Source organism: Anoplophora glabripennis, unplaced genomic scaffold (genome assembly GCF_000390285.2).
Source record: "Anoplophora glabripennis isolate ALB-LARVAE unplaced genomic scaffold, Agla_2.0 scaffold23, whole genome shotgun sequence".
In the NCBI taxonomy this organism is placed as follows: Eukaryota; Metazoa; Arthropoda; class Insecta; order Coleoptera; family Cerambycidae; genus Anoplophora; species Anoplophora glabripennis.
In genome coordinates, this window is record NW_019416624.1 from 1,637,594 (window position 1) to 1,660,689 (window position 23,096).

Consider the following 23,096-nt stretch of genomic DNA (forward strand, 5'->3'; position numbering starts at 1 on the left):
CTTTCTCGTAAAATACTCATCAGTCCTTGGGCACCAACATGGCATAAATTAACATGTTCCCCAAATATCAACCGATTTACCACTGAGTGTTTGGCAGGCAAAACGATTGGATATCGAAAATTTTCGTGATCCTCTCGATTACTAATACGAGTTTTCAACCGAATTAAACCGTTCTTGTCTTTAAAGCCATTCAGGCCACGTAATTTCTTATCATTTTCGTTCGCAAACGATTCTTGTTGTATTAGTTTGAGCACTAATAATTCTGATTTATCACATTCTTCAGCACTCAGGTCTCCTTTATGCTTGTCATACTTATTTCTAGCATTGTGTATAAATCGAAGTATCCACGCGCACATTCTTAGAGTTTTGAGGTATTGTGAAAAATAGTATAGATGCCAGTCTTCTAACGTCATTATTTTACTCTCACTGTTGAGTAGTACAGTAACCAATTTTTTCTTCTTTTCTTTATTAATCTCCTCTTCATCATAATGGAGATTATCCCGAGGCCAACACGACGAGTCTCGATATAACCATGACGGGCCCTCCCACTATCTCGATTCGAGCAATTGTTTCGCAGAACAACCTCGAGATGGGAAGTCAGCTGGATTCAGCGTACCAGGAACATGATGCCAATTTTTGTCCGAAGATGCTGTCCGAATTTCCTTCACCCGATTCCAAACAAATGTTGACCATTCTTCTGGTCTTCTAATCCAACTGAGTACTGTTGTCGAGTCACTCCAGAAAAAACTTTCTAGTTCACTATTTAGATTCTTTCTGCACATTGTGTATAGTCGAACTGCTATGATAGCTGCCATCAACTCGAGTCGAGGTATTGACCATGTTTTTAAAGGCGCTACTCTCGCCTTGGCTGCCAAAATATGTACAAATACCTCGCCATTCTGCACTCCCTTTAAGAAAACAACTGCAGCGAAAGCTTCCTTGCTCGCGTCACAAAATGTATGCAAGGCCCATTGGTCTGCTTCTTCGGAGCCCGCATGTATCCATCTAGGGATTCTAATAGTTGATAAATACGGCAACTCCTCCATCCACCTTCGAAAATGTGTTTCAATTATAGGGTCGACCGGTGTATCCCAAGTAAGCTGTTTTTCCCATGTCTTTTGAAGCAACAATTTTGGTATTAGCGTTGTAGGACAAGTATAACCAATAGGATCGAATACTCTCTGAGCTTGTGATAGCATCATCCTCTTAGTCACGAGTTTATTTTCGAATTGCTCTGTGGTGTTATCGTCTTGGTTTAGGCTTAACGTATCGTTCTCTTTGTTCCATTTCATTCCCAACACGGAAGTGGAAATATCAAGATTGCCATCTTGGACTTGATGAGTGTGCTCCCACCCTCTTAAATCAAACTTGCCTTCAGCCATTACGATACTAGCCTCTTCGACAAATGTTCTCAACTCTTTGTCATTTGCAACACTGGTTACGCAGTTATCAACGTAAAAACCATCTGACAATTTCATGATGGTATCCTTTGAAAAAGGTTTGGAATCAGATTCCTTCAACATCTTGGACAAATGGTACTCTATTGTGGCCCCTAAGAGAAACGGACTACTGTTGATTCCGAACACCACACGACGATGGCGATACACTATTTGTTTACCCTCACTGTCAGACCATAAAAAACGAAGGAAGTCTCTATCAGCCTCATGTATGCTAATCTGTAAAAAGGCTTTTCTAATGTCTGAGACTACACCAATTCTCTGTCGCCTGAATCTTAGCAAGATATCAGGAATCAATTCAATCAAATTCAGACCCTTCTCGAGGCACTGATTCAAAGAGGGGCTGTCTCTTTCTCTGGCTGAAGCGTCAAAAACAGGCCTTATTTTTGTGGTCGCGCTGCTGGGTTTTATTACCGGCCTATGTGGTAAGTAGTGAGCCACCTTTGTAGGTTGTATCTCGAAAACTTCTTCGATAATATTTTCGTTCAGCCAATCTTTAAACACCTGGTCATACGCTTCGAAATATCCGTCATTAATAACTTTCTTAACAGTATTCTCCAATCTCTTCTTAGCCATCTGATAGTTGCTTGGTAATGCCGGATGTCCTTCTAACCACGGCAGTCTAACTTCATACCGACCTTCTACGTCGATTGTGATGGTTTCCAGGAAAAATTCTTTAGCTGCCAACGCTGTTTCCTCACGAGTCATTCTTTCAGCAGGATCGTTTATACCTAAAACATCAAGTTCCCAGAGATTAGTAATCGAGGCATTGTTAACGAAAAGGGAAACAGAAATCATAGACAAGCTTTGAGGTTTTTCCAGGGGTATCTTGCCCATCATGGTCCAGCCTAGTAGTGTTTCGATGGCTACCAGCCCGCATTTCAGAACATATCGTTTTCCTGTGTACAGCTTTCCTGCAATATCGGAACCTATTAAAAGTTCTATAGGGGCATCGTCATATGAATCCGATATCTGGATATTTAACAAGCGAAGTTCTTCCGTCCAGACACCATGAAATACAGCAGAAACTTCGTTGCAAATTACGGGTTGATCCAAAGCTTCAAAAGTACAACTATAGCTGTTGTTGCTTACTGTGACGTCATAACAGTCGTGCTTCTGAGATAACTCACTTCCGCCAAACAACCCATGAATAATGTTAATCTGTCTTTTGGACCTGTACTTCAAAAATTCAGCTGTGGACTTTAAAATATACGATTTTTGAGATCCCGTATCTATCAACGCGCGCACGTATCGTTTTATCTGAGAGTTTTCCATTTTTACGCGGAGCGTTTGCAGAAAAATGTGTTGATTCGTACTATTCGCAAGTGCCTGATGGGTTCCCGTCACAACTTCTTCCTTAATGTCCTTTTGATCGGATTTTCCTTCATTCTGTCGTTTCGCTGAGAGCTCCAGACACATCAGAGCTACGTGTGATTTGCCACAAATTATACATCTTAATCGCCCTCGACAGCAATGAGCCTGATGTCCAATTTTTAGGCAACGAAAACAAGCCCCTTTTTCAGTCAGAATATCTTTTCTCTGATCATAGCTTAGTTTCTGAGCTTTAAAACAACTTGAACTCTCATGCAAATTCTGACAAAAAATACATTTATTTGTTACTGAGGAATGGATTAAGCCCGTTGCAGTATAAAGTTTTGGAGAATCTTCTTCGTGTCTTTTTGATCTATTTTCTCCACGTCTAAAATCCTTATTTCTCCTATTGCTTAAATCGAAACCCTCCACTGCTAAATTAACATGCTGTTCATTGTCGACTTCATTCTTTAAAAACTTCATGAGGCTTCTGAGACGATTTTCTATTGTAGAAACACCTGCGGTTTGTTCTAAAGCGGCGCCTGTCGAAAGGTGGCTGTCCGGTAAACGTTGTCAAACTCTTAGTAAATCTGACGGGAGACATGATTCGACCAAAGGAAATAGCATGGCTTCATATTTATCGGATGTAATGCCGAGTGTCTCTAATGCCTGTAACTGCGACTCTAATTTGTCATACAAGAAAGACAAGTCTATTTTATTGCCAGACGAAGTGGTATTTATAACTAATTTGAGCAACTCTCGAACATAAACTTCGATCTGCAAGTCCTCACGACCGAACCGAGAGAGAAGACAGTCAATCATTTTACTATAGTTACTTCCTGTAGCGGGAAAACTGCCGACGAGCTGCCTAGCTCTACTACCCGGCATCATAGCTTGAATCAAATACTCAACTTTATCGTTCAAGTCTATATCCGGATCATCATGCACTTTTTGAGACCAGAATGGCAACCAATCTTTAATATTCCCATCAAATTTCTTAAATTCTAAGGTGGGCAACTTAAATTTACGTCTACCTGTTCTGCTATTAACAGTTCCATCAGATATCACAGAAGTTGCCTCATTCTCCACGGCATCTGTCCATTTGGGCTGCATACGTTCTTCGCAGCGACTATTCAGATCCGCAAACTTCTTGATATAATTATCACTGACCTCCATCTCCACTAACAAATCTCCTTCGTTGGCATCATCATCTAATAGAAGATTGTAGATTTCGTTGTCAACTTGTTTTAAATCTTCGAATTTTTGTCGTAGAATATCTATTGATACCTTGATGAGTCGTAGGTCACCTTCCGGCGTCGATAATAATTCTTTGGCCGATTTAGTAAAAGTAGCGCGAAGCACTTTCCCATGTTTCTTCTTTTGCTCCATTTTTCACTGCAAACTTTGTCAAACCACACTATTACCAAAACGTTTAAAAACGATAAAAGTTTGTCCAGTGATCGTCTATATGCTTCTACTACACCCAGTACATCCACAAAAACGACTTGTTTTCACTTAAAACTCCCTGTCCTGTCACGGTCGCCAAAAATGTCAATTGCTTCGTGATAAAACTACCCGTTTTACCCTAAGCATACGGTTCGGTTTTTTCCAAATAAAGTCGCAANCCACTGTCCAATTGTTCCTTTTCCCACTACCTGGTTGTAGCACCTTCCATTGCGATAATTCAAAAATACATGCCAAGATTTTGTGTTTGTTGGCCGCAAGTTGATATACTTGCGGTAAATTTCTAAATAATGGATATTTTCATCATGTCTGTTTGTAACAGTAAATATTCGTAGAATATTTGTATTTGTTTGCGGAATTTTTACAACTATATATGTTCCTTGGTCGTCAATATCCTGAATGGTCATATTGTATAACTCTTCCTTTCTACATGCTCCCGATATTCCTAATATCAATGCTACCTAAAATGCAAAACCATACTTAGCATCTATTCATGTAAAATCATCCAAATTTACCTTATGAATTAAATATCTGTCATCTGGTGCCTCAATTAGGAATTGCGACATGTCTTTCTTAGTAAACACACTGGCACATTTTTCCGTTTGAGGTAGCCAGTTAATGTCGAAAATTTGGAAATGTCAATCGAGTAATGAACAAAAATTGTCCTTTTTAACATTGAATACTCTGCCCATAAGCTTCCTGGAGCTTTTAATTTTTCGTTCCTTTGGACAAAGTACGCCACCATAACTTACTCGGTAATATGTTGGTTTTTTGTCTCACACCATTTCTTGAAAATCTTGTATGTATTTTCATAGCGCTCCCTTGATTTCTCAGGAATTAATGTGGAACATCCAACACTCCACGCTTCTTCTAACTCTGCATCTAAAGACGAAACGCTCATTTTACCAACACTTTGCTTTCTTAAATTCTCGTAAATGCAACAACGCGTCGTAAAATTTGAGAACTATCAATTATTAATAAATAACACCATAGCTACCGGTTCTAGAACTGTCAATTTCGTCAATTAAGAAAGCCGTGACAACAATAAACATCAGTAGATTTAAAAAAACCTGCTTCGCAAATTTATTCAGAAACGTCATTTTAGACGTTACATAAAAAAATTAAATACGTATATATAATTTCGTTTTCATTTATTGCGATCGTGCAAAAAATAGTGTAAGCATCACGAACGTTAAGAGTAAATTACCCTTACCGTTGATAATGCTTAATTAATACCTACTATTTCCGATCTGTTTCCGGTACCTATGAAATAAGTACAATTTATTAATACATGCTTGAAAACGACAATAGAAAAAGTTTTTAAATAGGTGCTTAGACTAAAAACACTGATTTTTCTATCAATCTATTAATTATACTGTTATAAAAATACGCCCATTTTAAGCCTTTTATTTCTCTATACATTATGAAATTGTATAGTTATCCAAGTTTGTTATGTGGAATCTTCATGAAAATCTCACCACGAGACCAGAAAATTTGAATATAAGGCATATTTCAGATAATTTCATAATAATTAACACACAGACTTCATATGGATGCAATAGGAGAGTTGTACTATTTAAAAAAAATAAACAATGGTATCTCTAAAATCAAGTAAACACTCATAAATATTTAATCCTTCCAAAAATTTATCGTGTAACATGCAATTTGATATAGTGCTTTAAGTTATTTATTTATGGCATAGTTTTCATTCGAGTATATTTTTTATTTCTTGAGTATTTTGCCACCTGTGAAAAAATTTTAAAAATTAGTGAAATAAACCCTTGCGCTGAAGGGAACAGTTTTGCTTAACATAAAATCTTGAAATAAGCAGACAAATACAAAACATAAAAAACACATCACTTTATATCGAGCACTTTAAAAAGTTGTTAACGTTTCGAAAATCTATTTGGTTTCGTCTTCTAAGTTACTCTGACTTGCGTATTAGTTACTTTTGATAGTTTATCCCAATGAATTATAGGACCGTTTTCCCAAACGTGATCGCAAATTTTTGATTTCTCAAATTCTCGTTTTTTTAATGTAATCTTTGTGTTCATTTATTTTAATCTTAGAAAACAGCTGTTTCTAAAGTGCATTTCACTTAAGTTTTATAATTTTGCGCCTTAACACCACTAATATATTGATCAATTCGTTAATATTTATTATTTAATATTTTCATACCTAAAATTGCACATTTATCTTTAACATTCTTATGTTACTCAAATTGTAGTAACGTATATTGTCAGGAATATGGTGTGTTATTTTGTAATATGATCCATTGCTGTAGATTATAATAATATATAATATAATACCTATATAATTATATAGATAGAAACAAAAAGTGCAAAAATAAATAAACCATTAAATGTTACTTAAAATCTACGATTATATGATTAAGATAGCCATTGGCATTCATTGTAAAATAAGATATACGAGAGGTCGACTAGTATACTTTTATGTTGTGAAAATGCCATATTATCCTGTTTTAATTAAAAGTATTTTAGAGACAAAGCATCGACATCCAAGAGAAATTTATACAGCTCAGATACATATTTGTTAAAACTTATAAGTTGAAAAATTTGATACCCTTGGCTATCATATTTTTAATTTTAAATAACTTTTGCATTGTGTGACAACAATGGTTTACTTGAACTAATATTAGTATTTGAATTTTATATAAAAAAATGTTAAATCTTTAATTTTCCGAAAATATTTTTCTCAGCTTACAATTAGAAATACATTTATGTGCGTACATAAAAAATATTATTTTGAATTAAATTTATTACTTTTGCCATAAGGGTGCCCTTTTTCTCACTACAGAATATCAAAATGATGGTGCCTTCACAACACTAACACGTAATTTTGAAAGGGACGAAAGCTAATATCGAATGAACATCTGGATCATTGAACGAAAACGACTTGGAAGTATTTAAGAACAACCAACGCGTGTTTCGTAAAATAGGTACACTAATGTCTTAAAGCTTACAAAAAACGATATAAAATAATATTCCTAAATTTAAATAAAGTAAACATTTAACATTAGTCGTGTTATTCCTAATGCTCATGCTCGGAAAGAATAGCCTCATACCTGTACGCAGGTGAGCTCTTGTTGATATGTTATCGCTGTCATCATTAGCGTATTTTCTCTTGTTTTGTTTAATCTTGGTATTTTCTAGTTCTACTAAGTACCTATTGTTTTTCATCATCAGGTATGTTTCTACTCTTGTTTCAGCAAAATGTATAATTAAATAATCTACTTCCAAGCTGCTCTGACATGGTAATTTCCCCTCGGGGTTGTATTTGTTCCAGAAGGAATTTAATGTTTTATTATTTACTCTATCAAATAGTAGGCTACATGCAATCAGTATGAAGATTAAATCAACCATAATTAAGTCTTCTGGTTTATACTTTACTACTTATTACTTTATGTTTATTAATATTTATTTTAAAAGTTTTTATAGATGTATATAAGTATGTATTTTATATACTGAATTACATTATTGTTTGTATATTTTTTAGTAAAAGAAAGTACTCTCCGTAATTCAACTTTCCTTATGACCACATGCACTTGAAATAACACGCGTTGAGTGCCGCTTTATTGAATTTACTACTGATAAAACTGTGATGCTGACTTGAGTACATAATTTATTACTCCTTGATTTTTTTATTAGTTTTATAATAGCTGTTTTACATTGACAATTTATTCATCAATAAATTGACGAAGTTCTTCATCAATTAATTCACGAATTTATTGGCAAACAGTGTGGTTTTACACTGCTACAGACTTTGTCAAGTTTTTTGACGTATGAATCAGTCCTACCAATGAATCAAAGAAGCAAATACATTTCAAAAATGTCACCTTTCTACTCATAATTGTAGTGATACAACAGCGGTACCGTTCTGACACATATTGGGTTGATACTTAAGAACTTCACGAAGAAATTGACGAAAATTAGAACATGCTCTAATTCGTCAAGAACTTGATAAATAAATTCATAAAGTTATTTGACAGCTGATTTGGTGCATTACACTTGTCCAATTTCTTGATGAAGCGACTTCATCAATTAATTTATCAATAAATTGTCAATGTAAAACAGCTATAAAAAAATAAAAAATCAAACATTTAAACGAAGAGAGCAGTTCAAATAGGTATTTTTAGAACTCATTATTTTCCATTACTTTCATAAAATTCTTTTCTATTCCAAAAAATATCTCTCTCTTTTGTTTTCCACCTGAATAGTTTTTATATGTTCTATAGTTACTTACCGATATATTTATTTTCTTCTTATTTTTAGTCATAGTTCAGTCATCCAAGCTCTAGAAACGGCGTTTCCAGGAAAAAATGGAGTTTCTTTTTTACCGGTTCATTATATTTTTTTGGCTGCTGAATCCGAATCTGAGATTTTTCACAAGGAAAAACCTCAAATTTTCGCCACTTTTTTCAGTTTTTTAACTATAACTCGAAAACGAAGCGTTTTTTAATAATTATAACTATGATATATCAAATTAAAGTAGACAAAATTTCCTACAAATACGTATAATAACTCTAAAGTCTGGACAATCCATAACGTCGTTATATCGTGTTGAAAAAATGGCATTTCTTGACTTTCCGCTAAAAAATCGAAAACGTTATTCTAACTGCGCGCTGGTGCCCTACTTCATACATCTCTAAAATAAATTATTTTATGATTACCTGGTATGTCCAGGTTACATTTAAGGAATCGTCAAACGTGAGTGAGGTCCATATATGGTCAACAGGCCTCCTAGTTCAAACGAAATCGTACTACTTTTAATTCAAGAGGAAGATAGAAGGTTTTGATAAAAGGAAATATATTCGGAACAAATTTGTATTTACGAAAAAATCAAAAACACCAATATTTAATAATTATCATATTCATTCGTCGTCTTCATCTGCAGAATTATCACCTGAAACAACGAGAATGGAGATAACTATAATAGAATCCATGTCGTACATGTTCATTATGGACAAAATTTATTATGCCTTTGCACAATAGAGTTTAATATTATTTTTAAAAAAGAGAAAACCGAAAATAAGACGAAGAAGAAGGCAATACCTGCATAAGGCTCAAGATTGCGTTCGCAGATGTTCCGTTTATATTAAGGACATTTAAATAAAGGGAACTTATTTATTTACATTTCTGGATGATGCCTCGTCTATTCACAGTCTAATTGTATCATTGTTGTCAGCTGTACTGGAAATCTACTTAATATTTTTATCGCAATTTTCATCACAATTGTGAAAATTATTATTATAGGATAGTATTATTAAGTTATGCATACAATATTGTTAAATTCCGTACATATTAAACTATTTTTCATTTTTCATATTTGCCATGTTTGAAGACTTGGCAACTACGCAATAATTTGTAGGTGTTCCGCGTTCGTTCTGCTGTGTTTAGCAGAATATGGCGTCTCTTGTTAGAAAATAGTTGCGATTTTAGTAAGTGAAACGTGATTAGTGTTTATATATGTATTTTGAATAAATTTTTAAGGTGTGAATATGGTTAGACAGTGCAGAATTTGAGGTGACTTTGGAATGTATACATATACAACTCTGGCCATCGTCGTGCTTGTAGGTAACTTTTATTTGAATAGCGGTAAAATTTTATAAAACTGACATGGTATTTTTTTTAAATTTATGCTGAGATAGTAAGAAAACAATAATATGAACCATGTTTGGCCATTAAAATCAAAGGAAAATGCTACACCACATTATTTATATTTAATATATTTATAGGTATTTCAATGTTATCCCTTATACCCAACATTACAAGTTTTAATCATTCATCATTTTCAATTTCCTTTACGACAAAAACCTTTTCAAAAATATATTTACAATTTTATTAAATGCATGAGCATAAAAACTGAATAAATACAACAGCAAAAATATGGTGGTGGGTTCACTTATACATAAAAATACCAAAGATGCAATCAACTGAAAGTTGCATTCATTCAACCATATTGATCGTTCTCCTTTGGGAATATATTTCTATGTCTCACTGAAAGTTTGCCTCAGTATTCCAAAAGTGAAATATGAAAGTTTTTAGGATGCCTGGGGATGGTGCAACAAGAAAGAAATGGTTACAGTTATTGGGATTCCAAGAATTTATAAAAATATTATATATGTATATATTGAGATGAAATCAGATTAGTGATAGCAATTTAAAAATTAAATTAAAATTCTATTTAAATACAACGCGGTAAAGAGAATGGTAGAAATGGTTATTATAAAATTAAGAAAAATATTTGATTAAAAAATTTTGTTAGTATTGAATAAGTATTAGGAATCATTAGAAGAAAGTCGGATTATTAGAACAGGATAAATTTCAAAATTCAAGTATAAAAATTATTATAATTTTGGTCAAATAGGGTACATGCCAAAGATGTTATTAGAAAAACATAATTGAAATTAATTAAAAATCGTAAGTGACAGATATCAAACAAAAGATAACATGTCAGAGTTTTATTAAATAGTTATAATATAAGGTAAAATAATAATTAGTAAAAGATATTAAGGTCGAAAGAAAATTTTGTATCAATAAGATGAATATGTCATATAAATGTCAAAATTAAAGTTGGATCCACAAGGCATAAAGTAGTACATATAAAAGTCAAACAAGATTATAGAATAAGAAATATTTTGAAATATAATTTAAAATTGATTGTAAAGAAACTAGAATACGGTGTATATGTGCAAAGGATAAAGTGAAGTGATGTGAATTGCAAAAGGAAAACAGCACTTAAAAAGCAAAAGCACATATGTGGAAAGGCCCTAACAAGGGTGAAGAAAATCAAGATAGTAGAAAAAAAATAAAATAAAATAATTATTGTTTAGTTACGAAAAAAATCTGTAAAGAGATAGGTGTTGCAGAAATTGATTGTAAAAAAACATAGAAAATAGAAGCAGTTATTGTGAAAAAGTGTATAAAAGAAGAAAATTGGGAAAAAACAAATATATAAAAGTAAAAAGTTTTGGAGAAGTGAGTCAAGATAATACAGTAAGAGCGGAATACCAGAAGGCAGGTTCCAGGAATCCAGAGAGAGAGAAAGCGAAATACTGCAGGCAGGTTCCAAGAATCCAAGGAGAAAGCGGAATAGCAGCAGCAGATTCCAGGAATCCAGAAAGAAAGCAGACGAGCAGGCAGATTCTAGAAATCCAGCGAGAGAGGAGAGACTGGGATTCAAAAACAACAGTCAAGCAGAGTAAAAGTGAGAAGCCAGTCGACAAGTAATTTAAACAATAAGACGTATAAAAAGGTACCTTTATTTTCGTTGACATTTGTGCACAAATTAAAATTAAAATTCGTATACGATATAGCTAGCCAGATAGATTCAAAAGTAGAAAACAAAAAAAAGGTAGAATACAAAAAGTTCAGATTCAAAATTTTTCATATAAACAAATTTATTTAACTATATAAAGCATCATTAAAATTGGCCAATTGTTTTTAAATTTCTAGACATAAATATTAGAAATAAGTAACAACATATTAAACAAGAAGTTATACGATAAAATTTAAATTTCTTATTGCAAGCATCCAATAATACATTAAATCAAGTAAAGTAGACACATTGAGATAAACTGTTGTTTAAAGTGTTTGAATTATTGTACAAGATTTCAAAATATTTTGCTGTAGTGTTTGACATTTCTTATTTGAAATTTATTGATATACAAAAACAAAATAATAATAAATTTATTTATAATAACATCCTTTGTTTAGAGTTGTGGTTTCATGCTGAATAATAATCTTGAATTGAACCTACTATTGAGAAAAGTCGAGAGCTAGACAGGGCAAAGTTAGACAGCTAACATTACACCAAAATCAAATTACATATCACAATAAAAAATAAAAATAAAATTAATTTTTGGCGCTTATACAAACACGAATTCACATAATCATAACAATATAATTGTAACAAGTAGGAATTGTAGTAAGAGTTTTAAGTATAAAATCTAATAGAAATTAAGTTGAAATACAATAAATAATTACATATTAAATATATAGTGACAAGATAGTAAAGATCATTTGGTTGACATTTGGTTGAAATCTCGGTATAAAGGAATCAAAAATGTCTATAAAAGAAGGTAATGTAGTAAAAAAAGAATAAAAGGGTATTAAATTTGGTAAAGTAAAAATGTATAAATTATAAAGGTATATGATTGGTTGAGATTGAATACGATATATCTAAAAACATTGTAATTAGATATAAGAGTGCGGTGAAAGAAGGATAAAAAAAAGTGGTGACCAAGAGAGACAAAAAAATAAATAGCGAGAGGAGAATCAAGAAATAAAAAGTCAAATTAGAAGATATTCAAATTGTAGCCATTAAAATAAGTTTAAAATCAGAAGAATTGCAATAAAATACAGAAGATTACAAGAGAATCCCATAAAATACCAAGAAAAGAACAAGTATTGAAGAGAAGAAGAGTGGTAGAGAAAAGCACAGCACAGCATCAAGCACAGAGGCATTGTGGGACAGTTAAAACCAAATAAGAAAGAAGCAATCAGGGAGAGTCAGGAAATAGGAAAGAATTTATTTGGCAGAAAGGAAAGTCGGTTTAAATCTAAACTGACAGATAAATCAAGAGACTCATAATACTGTCAGGTAATTAAAACATTATTTTCAATTGTCGTAGACACATAGAAAAGGAAAGGCCAGGAGAGGTGACGCAGACAGTGGCAATCTACGGAGTAGAGTAGCAAACAGAAGGAAGAAAAGACAATTTGGAGGAGAGTTCAAACAAGGAAAGGAACGATAGGATACAGGAAGGAGAAGACAGGAAGGATATCACGAGTAAGAAAACACAGACAAAAAGACAACAGAGTGTAGTATAGGTAATCATAAACAAAAATTGTATAGAATAAGGAATTAGAATTTAGTTAGCTCAGGTTAGATAGGGATCTAGGAAAAATTTTTATAAATTTATACTGTTGGTATAATACAAGAAGTTCAATCTCAATTAAACATTCCTATTCTATTTTTTTTTTACAAAAACAAAGAACAAAAATTAATTACCTAATAACTTTCTTCATAATAAATTTCAATAGCTTTCGAACCGACTACTGAGATTTCAACATGCTCTATTAAAATTAAAGTATAATTAAATTATAATTTGAGAGTAATTTTAAAAAAAAAAAGTATATAAAGAATAAAGTTATATTTAAAGATTAAAAATCAAAATTAAGTGCGATATTAAAAGAGCTTGTTTGGGGTAAGTATAGAACATAATTTCTTATAATTTTTAAGAATACTATAGGAAAAATCAAAATTTAAACAATTCAATACATTTCACATATAAAATCGATCTTTATAATACTATAAATTGGCTATAACATTATTTTTTTAAATTCATTACACATAACAAACAAAATTAAATTATCATAAATACAGGGTGTCTCATAATTAGCTGCCAACCCTGAACAGGCCGATTCTATGATCAAAACTAAGTAAAAAAGTTCATATGAACATGGGTCCGGAATTGGATAAGCTCTGAATCACCCTGTTTACGTACATTTATAATTATTATGGGATTTTTAACAATTGTAATTATNAATAGTCAACGCCCATTTCGCCCTTCCACAAATAAGATCCACTTCTTATTTGTGGAAGGGCGAAATGGGCGTTGACTATTAGACGCCTTCATTATAGCCATCCTTGTCTATCACATGGATTTCTATGGCTTACTTTATCGCTCACACGTAACTTCTGATAGACCATCGGTACTTTCCTACACTGTATATTATAAAAATACTGAGAAGCTGTTGAAACATATTGACTTTAGGACTACATTTTATTTTGACCCTTCCAAAATGTACGACATTGGAGATGTAATCGCGCGCATCAGTTGGATGAAAATAAAGCCCTCTGCTTTCCCCTGCCTAGCTTCACCCTACCTATGAGACATACTATGACATGCCTAGTCCCCTTTATTTAAATGTCTTTGATTTATATGGACTAAGCTGTATATCCGGAGCGACGTAATGTTTTCTTTTTAGTCCTGTCCGCGAACTCTTGAAGGATGGGCGCTGGTCTTTCTACTGGAAAAAAATATTATTATGACATTTTGATCTGTGAGGGTATAATTCCTAATTTACAGTGATAAATACTAGATTAGAATAATAATTACTTGTATTAGTATAAATTACCTTCGATCTTCTCAGGTGAAGTGTGTAGATCGTCATCACTGCCCAGTATTTCTACATCGGAGCACCTACCTTCACAATTCAAACAGATTATGGAGCAGTATAACCCAACCCTGCATCCGCAATTGCCCTTGCAGCCCTTCTTGCACTTGCAGGGAAATAGTGCCGAAAATTTGAGGTTTTTTGCAATTTTCCTTGTGAAACCGACGCCTGGCGGAGTGGCAAATCTCAGATTCGGATTCAGCACACCAAAAAAACATATAGAACCGGTGACTTACTGGATTATCAGTTTAGTTTAGTCAGTTTATGAATAGTTTGATATTTTTTAGCACTAACTTCGACATATTTACACACAATTATGCATGAAAAGACAATTAAAATCGTAAAAGAAATCATTCGATTACCTACAGGGAAATCGGCGACTAAACCGACATCGACAGCTAGACAGCTCGCGTGACTAACTGACGCATGACGGCGCCAATGGCTAGGTGTCCGATTGTGACAGCTCTACTCATTAAACAGTTAGTAAAAAATAATTATCCAAAATAAAAATAAGAAATGATATGTCCAAATATAATTAATACAAAAACACATGCCCGATGTGTTGAAATTATTAAATAATGCAATCATTTAAAGAAACATTCTATATCCTTGTTATCACCTTTGACAAAGACTGATCGCGTAAAAAACAACTGCTACAAAGAGATATTTTGTTTCCAGATTTTACTTGAGATTGTTTCATCAGGCCCTGTTGCTGTGTACAAGAAAATCATAGAAACTGCTTTAATTAGATAAGGCAATTCTTTTCTTCTAATCGTTGGGGAGAGTCATTGGTAGTTTAAATCCGCATTTTTGGATCCTACTCCTGTAGCGTCATCCGCAATCTTGAATTTAAGAGAAAAATCGCTTTTATTAAATATTTTTGACAAAATTAGTTATATGTAATTAAACTTGTTGATTTTTTTTTATTGTAACTATAACTTTGACTGACGGCGTTCTGAATTATCTCTTTTTCAAAAAAGAGCTTAGGTATATTGACGTCATAAATAAATAGACTTTTAGACTTCATATTGATGCTTTCAATATTTTCCATCTATACAGGGTGATTCAATCATAATGTCTGTAGAGTTTTGTCACTACATACTTTCACTTGATTTGTTGTGGACTGTAGAGAGTGTACGTTACAATATCAACTGACTATACTGAGTCCTTACCACACACTAAAACAAAAAAAACTATTCTCCTAGAACTAGTACGAGGGCGCTGGCTTGAATGCCACAGATAGGCAACCCTACATACAAATATAAGACTCTACATGCTCCCGGCCTTGACAAGCTACCTATAGCTTTCAAAGAAGTAGAAATATATCTTAAACAAGATTGTCAATGGGTAGTATGCAAAGTTTTCTCACTGCACGCTTAACTATACCTGAACTTGTTTTCACGCTCACCACTCGCACTATGTTGTCCTTTCCACGATACACCTCACTCACTCTGCCAAGCTTCCACTGGAGTGGGGGTAGGTTGTCCTCCTTGAGCAGGACCATGGTGTTGGGTTGAATTTCCTGCGGTGACTGTGAGTTCCATCGGGTTCGATTTTGCAGGTTGGAGATGTATTCCGTTGACCACCTTCGCCANTTTATTCAAATCTACCACCCTCCATATCTCCCGCATTTTTCCTGCAAAGGAGTTAACATAACACATTTTCAAAAAGTTCAAGCTTTAGAAGCAGCTGATTTCCCCAATCGTCTTGAAGTTTGCAATTGGTTACTAAGTGCAGTAGAACTTTATTAATAATGTGCTCTGGACGGATGAATGCTGTTTTCTTCGTGCTGGCATTTTAAACAGGTAAAAAACATAAGTATTGCTTTCTCCAAAACAATAAGTGCCTACCTAGGTTACAGCAAAGCTTAGATTTACACTAAAGTTTATATTTATTATGTAAACTTTGGTTATACGCAACTGCATATTGAATAATAAATTGAAATACTAAAACTGTGTATTATTTAACATAATAAATTATAAAACGTGAAAACGTTAATAATATTAAAAATGATAAATTGTAATAACCGTACATTCGAAAACAATCATCCCTATTCATTACATTCAATTTGATGACACGATTTTCCTTTGATAAAAGACCGACAACTTTTTGCTCTACTTTGCATGGAATACGATCCTACTACAGTTCGTATTAGTCTAGGAGCCAGATCAGGTTCCGTGTACTAGCTATAAAAATAAACTTTTTACAGCCATTTAAACATTTAATTTGTTGATAACAATTAAACTGACCACTTTCAGGCTTTGCGACCAAGTTTTTTGGATTCAGGAGGTCAAAATACTTTAGAATAAGTTGTTTGCAGCCGTGGCACTCTGGTTGGCAACGGAACCCTGTCTGGCTCCTAGACTAAAGTGCACGTGCAAATTAGAAGGTTATTGACCTCGACACAGGTTAGCCTAGGTCGGAAACACGTACCGAGTTGTTTATTTGTCTCCGTCCGATTGTATTTTTATCTTCTATTACTTACAGTCAATATTTAAATACTACATACATTTCACCCTCTCTTTATAATTTATCTAGTGAGTGTTGGTTTTTTATGTCATTATTTCTGTAATGAAATTGAAATGGTTATGAAATGAAATTTAAATTATTTGAACTCTTGGAGTTTTGTAACTTCAGTATTAAATTTTATTTAAAGTGAAACAGAGCTAGTTTCTTTGCAGCCATAATAGTCACATTTGGTCAGATGAAAACCCGCACACTACTCGTCGGTTTAGCTTTCAGAGGAGATTCGGTGTCAATGTATGGGCAGGAGTATATGGCGATCGTTTAATTGGGCCGCATTTTCTACCTGAACATCTGAATGGACCGCGTTACTTTCAATTTTTAGTAGAAGGCTTACAGCAAATTAAAAATTTATCACTATAATGTTAATAGTAAAACGTTTGGCGCACGACAACATGACGAGAGGCACGGTTTTACCTTCACAGTGTAAAAAGTGTAAATCTAATGTTTTAAATGCCATAAGATGCAAAATATGTGAGAGTACTTTTCATCCCAGCTGTGCAAAACTGTACAATGGTGTAAGATTTGCTGAGGACAGTGAATTTATGTGTTGTGATCAAAATATTGCAAATGATGGCGATCCAGCAGTATTTTTTGATGCAATGGAAGAGCTGTGTGGGGCAGAAAAGAAGATAGATATTCATATATGTAAATATGTAGTTCATCAAAAAGATATGCTAATAAAAGAACTACGTGATAAAATCAGCCTCCTTGAAAAGCACATTGATTTAATTAATCAACAAAATGTCGAATATAATCTTATCTGTGCGGAAGACAAGAAACAAGACCAAACAAAAAAGGCCTGTAAGAAATCAGTAACCGATTTAGATAAACAAAAAAGTGTAAATACTCCTGCTGTAAATAAAAACGGTAAACGGAAAACAAAACAATTTTCAAATAAATAATAAGGACGTTGCATTAGGAAATAGGGAGGCGCGTGTACCAAGAAGAATCTTTAGCGAATGCGCCGTGGACAATTTTATTAATGCTATACAGCGTGAGAATTGGCAGGGCCTTTTTACAATTTGCAACATTGACACTGCTTATAATTTTTTTATTATTATCTTCATAATTATTTTAACGTATATTTTCCCAAACGTTTATATAATATATATAACAAAGTTAGTGATAAAAAATGGGTTACTAATGAAATCCGGATATCTAGCATAAAACTAAAAGATTTGTTTCAACTAAAGATTGTTTATCCAGAACTGACTGAATTTTATAATGTCAACAAAATTATACATAATAATTTAGTTTTAAGGACAAAAAAACAATACTATCAAGAAAGAATTAGTAAGTCACACAATCCTGGGAAGACTGCATGGCGTGTGGTGTCAGAGTTAACAAATAAAACCTCATTAGGACAAAGTGTAATGACAATAAATTATAATAACGAACTGACTGTTGATTCAGAACTTATAGCGTCACTATTTTTACATTATTTTGAGGATGAGCCTAAAAAGATAATAGATCAAATTTCCCATAGCAACAGTATAAACAAATTTGTTGATCAAATAAATATCCAAAAAGAATCCATCGTTTTGCATTCATATACTGAAAACGAGTTATTCGGTATTCTAAATGAAAAATTACATAACAAATATTCTTCAGGCTATGATGAAGTACCTGCCTTCCTACTAAAAAAATTTTTATTTATTATTATACATCCTCTAACGTTCTTAGTCAATTTGTCCTTAACTAGTGGATGCTTTCCAGAGGCATTAAGAAATGGAAAGATAAATCCAGTTTACAAAAAAGGGGATTCTACAAATATAAATAACTACAGGCCTATCACATTACCGTCTAATTTCTTTAAAATATTTGAATATTCCTTTTTACATAGATTATTACCATTTTTATATAAAAATAATATATTTTCTACATACCAACACGGTTTCTTAGCTGGTAGATCCACCTCCACGGCAATTCACGCATATTATAACCGTATAATAGAGTTAGTGGACGCAGGAGAGTGCCCTGTTGGGATATTTTGTGATCTCAGCAGGGCGTTTGACTGTGTAAATCACAATGTACTGTTGGATAAACTAGAAAGATATGGTATCCGAGGTGTGGCATTGTTATGGATAAAAAGTTTTCTTTATAATAGAACTCAGTTTGTGTCTATAAATAATGTTGATTCTAATACAGGAAGTATAACAGTCGGTGTACCACAGGGTTCTATATTGGGTCCTGTAATTTTTTTGTTGTATGTAAATGATTTGACCAATTTGTCTACTGCAGTATATTTTACTTTATATGCAGATGATACTTCAATCATTTTATCTGACAAATTGGACAAAATTTTAACTAATAAGTGTAAAGATGTGCTATCAGATATGGGTGAATGGTTTTCACAAAACTTTTTGTATTTGAATCCGGATAAGACTCAACTATTACGTTTTCATTCCAGACAGAAACATTGTGATCCACTTGACATTCCAATCAATAATTCTATTATTCCCAGAGATTCTGATAGTGTGAGGTTCCTCGGTCTACATATCGATGAATGTTTAAACTGGCATTTACAATGCGATAGTTTAATTCAAAAACTTAATAGAGTGTCGTACCAACTAAAAAATTTGCGAAGCGTTTTAAATATTGGTCAATTGATATGTTTGTACTATGCTCAGGTGGTCAAGTCTTAGGTACGGAATATGTTTTTGGGGACTCTCGTCCAATGCTGGTAGCGTTTTTATTGCTCAAAAGAGAATTTTAAGATGTATGTTTGGCCTACCATCTAAAAAAACTTGTAAAGATACTTTTACCTTGTATAAAATTCTAACTCTTCCAGCACTTTTTATATTTGAAATGTGTACATATGTTCTTATAAATAAGAATAAATTCGCATATATTGTGGATACGCATACACACAATACAAGGCAAGTGAACCATTTTCGTGTGCCATTTCACAAACGACTGGTGGCTTATAACTCACCTAACTGTTTAGGCCTAATATTATATAATCATTTAAATGCAGAAATTAAAAAATGTATTACATTAAGATCTTTTAAAATAGCTTTAAAACGATTTTTGATTGAAAAATGCATATATACATTGGATGAGTACTTTGCTACCTGATTTCTGTTTATTCTGTTTATTTTATTTTTATTTTATTTGTATTTGTATTAGTTTGTAAGAATTGACTGTGACTGTTCCTATACAATTAATTGTATTGTCTATTGGATAATAAATATTATATATAATAAAAAATGATTTTTGGCAAGGTATGCCTCCTCGAGGTTCTTGCTGGGCAACAATAACAATTTAATATGTTGATTGCATAATTATAAAAAATAATTTATAGCATTTTAAATTGAGCAAACCGTTTATTCATTGTCTTTATATGAGCGAAAATATATAAATATGGCAACATTGCATCTAGGGCGCTTTGTTCATATCGTAGCCGGCTGACGTCAGCCGGTCAGTAACAGCCTGAAAAGGCGGTTAAATAATGATTTGAAAATATTTTTTTCAGCTTAAATATGCATTTATTTTTTTTATTAATCACGCCATCGTATTATACTCATTTTTCTCTATCTGCTCTTAAAATTAATGACATTATGACTGAATCACTCTGTATAACTGAGTGAGTTCACAACTGATCTTGATTTTCTTTCCTATTGAATCATATGATTTTGCATTTCATAAACAATTATCTAAGTAATTAATAAAAAGTTATTATGATGATTGGCATAATTAAATAGGTACAACTGATCAATTCTCTAATCCATTCAGTGCCTGTTCGTTTGTTTTTTTTTTTTTTTTGGGTTAAGGTGAAGAAACAAGTTAATGAATATTGTAGAACAATAATAAAAAACTGAATTTTACACTGAAATCACACTAAGAATGGTTTCTATTTATCACACTGATGATTGTAAAAAAAAGTTCCAAAAGTCAGTGGCGTAACTACCATAGAGCAAAAAGCAGCGGTGCATGGGAACCAGGCCACTAGGTGGCTCTATCATATCCGATTGATTTCATCTGAAGAAATTTCTTTTAGTTTCTACAGATTTTGTAGACATAATTTAATACCTTTAATAGGTGTATTATGTAAACTAAAAATACATTAGATTCCCACACTTCCCACACTTCCAGAACACAGGGTGTTAGAAGTTTGACTGCTCTAATTTTAACATAAGATAGAATACATTAAAGTAAACAATAAAACCTTATATGACATGGATCCTAAACTCAACCATTTCCGAGAAAAAAATAACAAAAACCCCAAACTGGAAAAAAGTTCGATTAATTAAGGAATATTGACATAACTGCGTGCATAGAATACCATAAAATACAATGTTTATCACTTTTTTAACTTCTTTATGCTTAATTCTAAAAAATAATTAACGTTGTAATAAATTTAAAATTCGATAAAATTCATATCGAGCAATGTGACAACGGCGCGGCGGTTAACACGAAGTACTAAGGTGTCCAGCAACCACAAATACGCAATTCAGTTGGTGTGTGGATTCGACCTTGTCGAAGTGTTTCTTGCGCACCACTATTTCCTTTTCTTGAGGTGTTTTCCAGCGAGTGCGCGAAAATTGGATTCGAAGGTGACGTTTGTGCATCGAAAATGGTGGTGGATATTTTAAGGATATGTTGTAGTCTGTTTTGTACGTGTGCGTTTAAAAGTTACTGAATTTCGCTTTTTGGTAAGTACCTACCTAAATTATTTTTAATACGTATGACTATGGCGGGCGACGTGAATCTTTCGGTATTTTAATTACATATTTGTCAAATACCTAATTTAATTGAAAGTTAAGTTCCTGTTTTAAGAGACTTCTAGCTAAAATTTAAGTCCAACGCTATCTTCATACTACAAAATCGATACATTTTATTTTATTCATTTAAAAACTGGAAAACAATTAATTGTCTTGAAATTTACTAAATGTTTCACAGTAATAGTTGTTTACATTTTTTCCCTAGGATAAGTCTGCCGCGTGCACACATGTTGTGTATCCGCAGGTTAAGCGCTGTTGTCACGTTGTGATATAACTCCCCAATATTAATACTCGCAGTATTTTGAAAACTGTTAGTATTACGCCCCTGTAACATATAACTTTTTTATTCATTTATGATTACTCTGTTTCTGAACTAATGGCAGTCAAACTTCTTACATCCTGTATATCACCTCCGATGGAGGGCGATTGGGCAAGGTGACGACCACACTCTCAAGCGTCCATTGAGGTTGGCGTCCTAACGGACGTGTGTTAATATCCTATTTGTCCCTTTGTCGGCGAGCAAGATACGAGAATCCCAGCATCGCAGGCAATACATGGGGATCTCGGTTGTGCTCATATTAGAGGTAATTCCCGAATGAATGGAACTTTCTATGGATATGTCTGAGTATAGTTGCCGTTTTTTCTTGAACATATCGATTTTGATTGGCTCGTTATAGCAGTACATGATCTAAACCATCCAAATTGGCTTTTGGTGATTTTTTATATTTATTATGCCGAGTGTGGATCGATGAGGATCATTTGCAATATTTATCCCTAGCTTCATAATGATTTTCACTGTATTTACACTAACGTCAGCGTGCCTTGCAACTTTTTCTTACACCTTTCACCAAATAATATGCTATTTTTTGCCTCTTTTATCACATATTTAAATATACTAGGTACAATTTCACTACCTTCTAAATTTTTACGGTTCGCAATTGATTTGAATTCCATAGTTCAAACAACTTTATTTCAGACTGTTCGATGTCGGGTGCTGGTCTGGTATTTAATAAGTGTTGAAAATGCTGTTTTTGAGATCACGAATAAAAAAAGTATTATATCTCCATATGGAAATATTATTTTTTCTTCTCATATAATTTTATGTTGAATTTAATTTAAAATGAACTAATGTAGAATCTATTTATTATTTTGTCAGTTCCTTCTGCATAGCAATACTTACATGCATTGTGCTTAAAATTGCTACTGATATATATAGAAGTAAAATGTTATCATTTTATTTTAGTTTTTTAAATTTTGTTAGTATGTACAACACATGTTTTGGTAGGTATATGGAATGACATGTTAGCAGTTTCTGTTTGCTGCTCTTTATGTTTTTAAAAATCTATAACAAATTTAAAGTTGATAATATGTATCTAGTATAAAAATTAATTGAATAATTAATTAACAATTAA

General features: G+C 32.9%; 2 protein-coding genes across 2 annotated transcripts in view; one reads left to right on the forward strand and one right to left on the reverse strand.

The window, feature by feature from the left end:
- Window positions 1-548: 548 nt before the first annotated feature.
- LOC111691306 lies at window positions 549-2,876 on the reverse strand. Its single transcript, XM_023455104.1, has one exon. It carries the CDS (start codon window positions 2,874-2,876, stop codon window positions 549-551), a length of 2,328 nt encoding a protein of 775 aa, XP_023310872.1.
- A 14,443-nt stretch (window positions 2,877-17,319) lies between these two features.
- Window positions 17,320-23,096, forward strand: part of LOC108904540 (gamma-aminobutyric acid type B receptor subunit 2-like) — an 81,285-nt gene continuing 75,508 nt past the window's right edge. The window contains exon 1 of the mRNA XM_023455105.1: window positions 17,320-17,814. Coding sequence (XP_023310873.1) covers window positions 17,320-17,814 — 495 coding nt within the window. The remainder of the gene's footprint in view (window positions 17,815-23,096) is intronic.

Coding starts and splice junctions, on each gene's coding strand:
- LOC111691306 (XM_023455104.1), bottom strand. CDS start 2,876: ATGTGTCTGGAGCTCTCAGCGAAACGACAGAATGAAGGAAAATCCGAT.